The sequence below is a fragment of the Chelonoidis abingdonii genome, chromosome 8 (assembly GCF_003597395.2).
Source record: "Chelonoidis abingdonii isolate Lonesome George chromosome 8, CheloAbing_2.0, whole genome shotgun sequence".
Lineage (NCBI taxonomy): Eukaryota > Metazoa > Chordata > Testudines > Testudinidae > Chelonoidis > Chelonoidis abingdonii.
In genome coordinates this window covers 88,966,931-88,976,323 of record NC_133776.1, presented here as the reverse complement: position 1 = coordinate 88,976,323, position 9,393 = coordinate 88,966,931, and the positions used below count along the sequence as shown (strand labels likewise).

Below are 9,393 nucleotides of genomic sequence, written 5' to 3'. Positions count from 1 at the left end.
CTTGGAGCAACTATCATTCTTCAGAGAAACTGTGCTGTCTGATCAGGAAGATAATCTCTAGAACAACTGCACAATCTTGTGCCATTCAGCTGGTACACCACATCAGCAAAAAAAAATATGCATATCCTCATGTGGCAAGTGATGTCAAGACCAGGATATAAAGGAGCGAGAAAAGTTCCAAATATTAGTATTATCTCCAGTACTTGACAGTTTGCCAACCAATAATGCACTGTGAAATTGGCCATGCACAAATATATATAAATGAAGCAAAGCAGATCAAAAGGAATCGAGAGAATTTGCAGCCAAAGGGAACAGGGGATAGACCGGAGAATCACACCATCACCAGGAAAAGGCAGGTTTACATGATTAGGGACTTCTTACTGAGAAGAACAGACAGGCCTGTAACAGACAGAGCTGATCCAGAGAACAGAAGGGTGTGCTGGCTACCGGGTCCTAAGATACAGGATGTGGACCTGAGGCTGAAGATGATCCTAACAGGAGCAGGAAAGAATCCACTGATTGTCCTTCACGTGGGAACAAATGATACAGCTAGATTCTTGTTGGAACGTGTCAAGGGAGACTATGCCAGGCTGGGGAAGATGCTCAAGGAAATCAAGGCTCAGGTGATCTTCAGTGGGATTCTGCCTGTTCCTAGAGAAGAGCAACAAAAGGTGTGAAAAGATTATGATGATCAGTAGATGGCTCAGGCAGTGGCGCTATAAGGAGGGTTTTGGGATGTATGGCCGTTGGGAGGCATTCATGGGCAGGACTGTTCTCTTGGGATGGGCTTCATCTGAGTAGGGAGGAAAATAGACTTCTAGGAAGCAGGCTGGCACAACTGATTAAGAGACCTTTAAACTAGGAATTTGGGGGAGATGTCCAGGTAATTTCCACGCCGGATTTTAACATTGAGAGGGAAGAAAATGAAGTAAGAAAGGATACAGCCTTGGGTAGGAGAATGGACATAAAGGAGGAAGAGTAGTGTAGATACCAGTCTAATAGATCTGTGACTAGGGTTTTTGATTTCAAAAGAGTTAACTTTAAAAAATTAAGGAAATTAGTTAGGGAAGTGGATTGGACTGAAGAACTTGTGGATCTAAAGGCAGAGGAGGCCTGGAATTACTTCAAGTCAAAGTTGCAGAAACTATCAGAAGCCTGCATCTCAAGAAAGGGGAAAAAAACCATAGGCAGGAGTTGTAGACCAAGCTGGATGAGCAAACATCTCAGAGAGGTGATTAATAAAAAGCAGAAAGCCTACAAGGAGTGGAAGAATGGGAGGAATCAGCAAGGAAACTACCTCATGAGGTCAGAACATGTAGGGATAAGCGAGAGGCCAAAGCTATGTAGAGCTGGACCTTGCAAAGGGAATTAAAACCAATAGTAAAAGTTCTACAGCCATATAAATAAAGAAGAAACAAAAGAAAGAAGAAGTGGGACTGCTAAACACTGAGGATGGAGTGGAGGTTAAGGACAATCTAGGCATGGCCCCACCATATCTAAACAAATACTTTGCCTCAGTCTTTAATGAGGAGCTTAGGGATAATGGCAGGATGACACATGGAAATGAGGATATGAGGTAGATATTACCACATCCAAGGTAGAAGCCAAACTCGAACAGCTTAATGGGACTAAATCGGGGGCCCAGATAATCTTCATCCAAGAATATTAAAGGAACCGGCACATGAAAATGCAAGCCCATTAGCAAGAATTTTTTAGAGAATCTGTAAACTCAGAGGTTGTACCGTATGACTGGAAATTGCTAACACAGTTCCTATTTTTAAGAAAGGGAAAAAAGTGATCTGAGTAACTAACAGGCCCGTCAGTCTGACATCAGTAGTATGCAAGGTCTTGGAAAAAATTTGAAGGAAAAAGTAGTTAAGGACATTGAGGTCAATGGTAATTGGACAAAAATACAACATGGTTTTACAAAAGGTATATCAGCCAAACCAACCTGATCTCCTTCTTTGAGAAAGTAACAGATTTTTAGACAAAGGAAATGCAGTCGATCTAATTTACCCTCAATTTCAGTAAGGCATTTGATATGGTTCCAAATGGGGAATTATTAAATTGGAAAAATGGGGATCAATATGAAAATTGAAAGGTGGATAAGGAACTGGTTAAAGGGGAGACTACAACAGGTCATACTGAAAGGTGAACTGTCAGGTTGGAAGGAGGTTACTAGTGGAGTTCCTCGGGGATTGGTTTTGGGACCAATCTTTTTATTACTGACTTCGGCACAAAAAAGTAGGATTGTGCTAATAAAGTTGCGGATGATCCAAAGCTGGGAGGTATTGCTAATACAGAGAAGGACTGGGATATCATACAGGAAGATCTGGATGACTTGTAAACTGGATGTAATAGTAATAGGGTGAAATGTAATAGTAAAAAGTGCAAGGTCATGCATTTAGGGGTTAATAAGAATTTTGTTATAAACTGGGGGCTCATCAGTTAGAAGCAACAGAGGAGGAAAGGACCTTGGAGTATTGGTTGATCACAGATGACTATGAGCCGCCAATGTGCTATGGCCGTGAAAAAAGCGAATGCAGTCTTGGGATGCGTTAGGCGAGGTATTCCAGTAGAGATAAGAGGTGTTAGTACCATTATACAAGGCCATTGGTGAGACCTCATCTGGAATATTGTGTGCAGTTCATGTTTAAGAAGGATGAATTCAAACTGGAACAGGTACAGAGAAGGGCTACTAGGATGATCCGAGGAATGGAAAACCTGTCTTATGAAAAGAGACTCAGGGTACGTCTACACTACCCGATAGAGCGGCGGGTAGCGATCGATCTATCGGAGATCGATTTATCACGTGTAGTGTAGACGCGATAAATCAATCCCTTATCACTCTCCCGTCGACTGCTGAACTCCAGCTCGGTGAGAGGCAGACATAAAGTCGACAGGGGAGTCGCGGCAATTGACCCTGCGCCGTGAGGACACGAGGTAAGTTTGAACTAAGATAGCGGAGCTGAAGTCGATGTATTCTCATAGTTGAAGTTGCATATTTTAGGTCGACCCCCCCACACCGGTGTAGATCAGGCTCAAAGAGCTCGGTTGTTTAGCCTAGCCAAAAGAAGGCTGAGGGGAGATACGATTGCTCTCTATAAATTAATTAGAGGGATAAATACCAGGGAGGGAGAGGAATTATTTAAGCTCAGTACCAATGCGGACACAAGAACAAATGGATATAAACTGGCCATCAGGAAGTTTAGACTTGAAATTAGACGAAGGTTTCTAACCAGCAGAGGAGTGAAGTTCTGGAACAGCCTTCCAAGGGGAGCAGTGGGGAAAAAAGACATATCTGGCTTCAAGACTAAGCTTGATAAATTTATGGAAAGGATGGTATATGGTAAGCCTAATTTTGGCAATGAATTGACCTTTGATTATTAGCAGTAAATACGCCCAATGGCCTGTGATGGGATGTTAGATGGAGTGGGATCTGAGTTACTACAGAGAATTCTTTCCTGGGTGTCTGGCTGGTGAGTCTTGCCCACATGCTCAGGGTTTAGCTGATCACCATATTTTGGGTCGAGAAGGAATTTTCCTCCAGGGAAGATTGGCAGAGGCCCTGGGGTTTTTTCGCCTTCCTCTGCAGCATGGGGCAAGGGTCACTTGCTGAAGGATTCTCTGCACCCTGAAGTCTTTAAACCATGATTTGAGGACTTCAGTGGCTCAGACATAGGTTAGGGGTTTGTTGCAGTAGTGGGTGGGTGAGATTCTGAGGCCTGCGTTGTGCAGGAGAATCATAATGATCCCTTCTGACCTTAGAGTCTAAGATTCTATGCAATAAAATGAAGAAAAGTATATTTTTTTTGTTGCAAGACTAAAAACATTAATTATTTCTCTGATTCTGTAATGTAAAAGCTATGGAATATTGGTTCAGATTTAGCCACTTAATTCACCAAAAATTCAAATGATTCTTCAGATCATTTCCTTCCTCTCCCTCCCCATCATCTACTTGTTTTTATAGCTTGAAGCAGTAAAATTGTGACACGGGAACTGGAGAGCTAATGTAAATGAGGTGTCTTGCTCCCTAAGACTGTTCATAGTGATGCCTCAAGATTTGTAGGTTGTTACATAACCATTTTTCAGCCCACCGTGTTCATCCCTGGCCTAGGGGGAAAAGAACTGGTGGAAGTAGGATGTCAGTTGCTATTCTCCTTGTCTTAGAGCCCTTATCTTATGGGGCCCATTTGGGTTACATTAGAAATATAGATTGACAACCATCACAAAGCTGTCTTTGGTATTAACTCCTCATCATAATAGTGAGACGATGATCTAGGCATTTTACATCAATAAACAGATTTTAAAAGTACAAATCTTACTACATACAAGACTCAGTAATTGACTCATGTCCTGCTCCGAAACATGAACGAAACCAATAAGCTTCCAAAAGCTTAACCAAAAAAACACCACACATTTTATCCTGAATTGTCTCAAACTCAGTTTGTGGCAGAGAGAGGTTCTGTGCCTTTGCTGAGAAGTCCTTGTCATCAGCCTTGGAGAGATGAACTGACAGCAAGAGCAACCCAGTTGATGGTAAATACCACAAAGGCATATGGGTGGAGAATCAATATCTTTACACAACTATGTCCTGTATCATAGAACTTTACAAACCCTGAATTTTACTCATAAACAAAACCAGTCAGTGCAGAAGGCTATCGGCTCCACCCACGCAAGAGAAAAACTGCTGCATTCTACACTAGCAATTATTTAGTAGTCCTCTTATAAAGCAGCACTGAGTAAAGTACAGTGCCTTAATTAAGACAAAGTTATAAGGGCATCTCTCACAACACTGAGGTCCATATTAGAAACCAAACCATGACAGCCTTTGGGAAATTAAAGAAAGGCAGTAGGCTCAGATGCTCAAAAATCTTTAGGTGCTTAACTCCCATTGCTCTCTGCTAATCTAGGAATGGCAAAGGAATCCATTATCACCAGAGACTGTGAGCCATCTTGAAAAAGGCCAGGCATATACATCACTGAAAATGTGTTCAGGACTCTTGCCCATTCATCTAAATGGAAATATTGAAGAGGAGTGTTACCCCTATTGTTTCCTAGTGCCTGATGTGTTGAAACTAGGACAGAGGGCACAAGCAACTGTTTTATCATAAAAAGGATTTGTCAGCTTGATTCTGCAGCTGGACAGCGAACCAACCCACCAACATGCAGCTGAGTTACTTCATTCTTGAACAAGTCCTTAATGTAGTAACGAGTACAGCTTAATAGAAAAGAATTACTGCAATAGACCCTGACCCAGAAACACACATAAGCATGCCTGTAGTCCCACAGGAATCTGTGGGATTACTCACATGCTTAAAGTTATGCATGCTCTAAAGTACCTTGCTGAATCAGAGCCTGAGCACACAGAAAAATATTTTTTTTACAGATAATTTTCTGCCATGTCTTCCCTCCTAAATATTTCAGACAATTTAAATATATTGTTAACAGCAAGCACAGATGCTAGTTTTTATCATTTTTCCTGCTCCATATCTTGATCCTATCCTAATACTCTAGAAATGAGTATCTGTCTGACCAGTTGTTACAATGATGTTCACATACTACAGAGCAGATACACAACACAAAACAAACAAACAAAAAGGGTAGGAGTATATTTCTCCTCAAATCACTTTAATTTCCCACAGCCATATAAATTTAAAGTATGAAACAACAATACAGCTATAGAATCTAGGTTTTCTTTTAAAGCAGCAGCATATAAAACATATAAAAGCTAAAAGCTCAGCACGAGCTTCAAAGAACAAGGACTGAGTGAATTTTGCTGAAGACATGTAATTCACAAAATACGATACACTAAAGCAGTGGTTTTCAACTGTTTTTCATTTGCGGACCCCTAAAAAATTTCGAATGGAGGTGCGGACCCCTTTGGAAATCTTAGACATAGTCTGTGTACTCCCCAAGGTCCGTGGACCACAGGTTGAAAACCACTGTTCTATGGTAACGACAACCTTTCAAAGACCCCTTAGTCTGGAGATCCCAAGGGGCTGCGGACCACAGGCTGAAAACCACAGCACTAACGTACTGGAATGCATAAAATATAAAGCTACACATTTTAAGTAAAGAAAAGCATTGTATAATATACAAAATTTGCAAAAATTAAACCATGAGATTTTTCTGAGAGTACCATGAACACAGAAGCTGGCAATTAACATTTGTAGATAGAAAGAAAAAGTGGCAGTTTTATATTTAGCATTCAGTTTCTCCACTTTACGATTTCACTTTCTTAGCATCCTTCTTCCCAGAGCTCTCTGTTGCTGAATCTGCTTTTCTCTTCTGTGACTAAACAAACAAAAACAAAAACAGTTTTTCAAATGCTGAAAAATATGAATGACATGACTATTCAATCTGAAGACAGACGTTCTAATTTACTATTCAATGTATATTTTAACAGTTCATATTCATAGTGCACAACATAAGGCAAAAGAGAACCCCCTGAAAAAAAGGTAAAGTTAAAATAAGCACAAGGACCTGATTCTGCCACACTTTTTCATGATCAGCAGTACCTTATTCCACAAGAGTTTTATTGGTTCAGTATTAAGGTAGCAGGATTAGGGCCCTGGTTTGTGTATGTGGCTTTGCTTGTTCTATTTAATTCATCTGAAGAACTATTTAATTCATTACTTATCAAGTATCTTCCTCCAGAAACTAGTATTTTAGAGCAGTGGTTTCAAACATTTTTTCTGGGGACCCAGCTAAAGAAAACTGTTGATGTCCATGACCCAACAGAGTGACGATGAAGGGTTTGGGGTGTGGAAGGGGGTGGGGTGAGGAATGAGGTGCTCTGGGCTGGGGGTGAGGGGCTTGGAGTGCAGGAAGGGATTCCAGGTTTTGGGGGGAGGGGGAGCTGAGGGCTGGGGCAAGGGATTGGGGTATGGGGTTGAGGCACAGATTTGCCTCTGGCTGCTCCCGGTCAGCGGTGCAGAGGCAGACTTCCCGCCTGTCCTGGCACCGTGGACCGCGCTGCGCCCCGGAAATGGCCAGCGGCAGGTCGGGTTCCTTGGCAGAGGCACGCAAGCGGCTTTGCATGACTCTTGCCCACAGGCACCGCCTCCCCTCCCCCGTGGGAGTGTGGAGTTGGTGCTCAGGGCGGGGGCAGCACATCGAGCCCCATGGCCCCCCTGCTGGCTGCTTCCGGGCCGCAGCGCGCTGTTGAAACAGGTAGGCACTAGCCTGCCTTGGCTGCTCAGTACCGAGGATGGACTTTTAACATCCCGGTCGGTGGTGCTGACCAGAGCAACCCAGTGCCTGACATGCTGCGACCGAGGACTGGGTCGCGACCCAAAGTTTGAAAAACACTGTTTTAGAGGCCGGATAACAATGTGAGGTTCAAGTTTATGTAACACTATCTACTTACATCTTGTTGGGATACTGGGAGGGGGGATATTTTCTCAAGAATCCATCATGCTCAGAAGACAGGTATCTCTATGCTACCTATGTGGAAAACCTTTAAAGGGAATCAAAGAGTTCTGATCTTCAGGAGTTATTACCCACATCTCCAGGGAGGCACAGATGGACACCTATGATATCTACATAATCTCTCTCTCAGCAAACTAAAAGTTTTTTTTTTGAAGAAATCAGCGGTTACAATTAACTTTCTTTGCACTTCATTTTAACTAGACAAATCAATAAATGTTGACTCATGCCCCATTAAGAGGTAAGTAAATCCTGATAAATTTACCGCTGGAACTTTTGTTCCCCTTTTCTTCTTTTCAGCTCTCTCTTTTTCCTCAATTTCCATATTTTCTTTTTCTATCAATGATATGAGAGTATTGCAGCGTCTTTGGAATTCCTAAGAAGGGTAATAATCAAACATTAAATTCCGCAGCAGAGACTCCATCACTATATACACTGAAAGTCACTAAGGATTTCAGAACATCCCGAGACATTTTCAAAAGGTCCTCTATTCCAACAATATGAACTAGATTATCCAAAGTGCTCAGGTTCCATCAAAAATTATGGGAGTTACTGGGTCCTGAGCATTCTTGAATATCTGGCCATTTCATTTAAGTTTTGATAACCTGGCCATTTATTGTTTATTTAAAAGCATCTTGATACAGCAGAACGTGCTGGTCATGGTTGTGATCTGAACAGTATTTCTATAGATACCAAAGTACTAATGTGTCCCTATGCGTCTCACATACATGAATTTGGCCATTTCTTGCTCTATGTTCCCATATCAGCAGTACGATGATCTGTAAGCATTAGCACAAGGATTATGAAATGAAAAAAATTAACTGACATTAAACAGTGGTAGAATATCTGAGCATGAGTATTTATTATTATTGAAAAGTTTATGTAGTAAGTTTATATGACACCATGTCCCCTGCTCTTAAGGGCTTACAGTTTAAAACAGAGAAGGTAAATAGGAGACAAGAAACAAGACGTCATTTATAACAGCAAAGAGATTTCTGGTAAGAGGAGAAAGGAATGAAGGCTTCATAATAGAAATGGTTCCAAGGAGGGATAAGATGGAAGATTTGATTGGAGGCTTCCAAGGTAAGTTTGGAATAGTGTCTTGCTTCCTATGAAAAACATGACATGAGCTGAAAGATGCAGGAATGAGGGAATTATGTATGTAGGTTTTTGAAGGTGAGGTGATACGGTAAAAGACAGGAAAGCCAGCTTGTTAAGTGAAGTAAGGAGCGGGCTGTTGTGGCAAGAGATTACAGTCTAAATAGCCAATGCATGGAGAAAAGCAAGATTATCCCCATTTTACAGATCAAAGTGTTAATTTCTCTTTGGCCCCTTGACCTGCGCAAACATCTGGTTCATGAGGGTTCAGCATACAAAAGATACTGGGGTTACAAGGTCAAATTGTGACCTGCTAATGAAACTTCCTAGAGGAAGAGAAGATGACTAACACCAGAGATTTTCTGACATTCCCTGGAATGGAAAGCTAGGTTCTCCTGCAGAGCCAAGTTTTGGTTTTAGTGTGAAAGTGGAGAGAAAAAGCAAAGATTCACTATACTAGGACCAATGTACTAAATTTAGTAAAAGTAGCAATTAAGCCAAATAGCTAAAGATTTATCTGACTTAGTTTCCTGTATGTCAAAGAACATTCTGATTGTTACTGTAAATTTTCTAAAGCTTTCTGTAAACAATGCACATAGCCTTCTCCAGTACTGAACTACGCTCCCAGACAGATCTACAGCACTCGTGAAGATTTGAGATGCTGCAACAGTAAACCCAGAGAGCACACACTGAGGGTACGTCTACACTGCACGATTATTTCGAATTAGCTTAAACCGATATTACAAAACAGATCTAATAAAATCGGTTTAGCGCGTCCACAGTGGGATCACGAAATCGATTGTTTGCGTCCATGGTCCAAAGCTACCATCGATTTCAGGAGCGGTGCACTGTGGGTAGCTGTTC

The 9,393-nt window shown here is 41.6% G+C and overlaps 1 protein-coding gene across 1 annotated transcript in view; it reads right to left on the bottom strand.

Moving 5' to 3' along the window:
* Positions 1 to 5,604: 5,604 nt before the first annotated feature.
* Positions 5,605 to 9,393, bottom strand: part of SMARCA1 (SNF2 related chromatin remodeling ATPase 1) — a 76,829-nt gene continuing 73,040 nt past the window's right edge. The window contains exons 23-24 of the mRNA XM_032788226.2: positions 7,697 to 7,807; positions 5,605 to 6,297 (exon numbers count right to left, since the gene is read on the bottom strand). Coding sequence (XP_032644117.1) covers positions 6,226 to 6,297; positions 7,697 to 7,807 — 183 coding nt within the window. The 3' untranslated portion in view covers positions 5,605 to 6,225. The remainder of the gene's footprint in view (positions 6,298 to 7,696; positions 7,808 to 9,393) is intronic.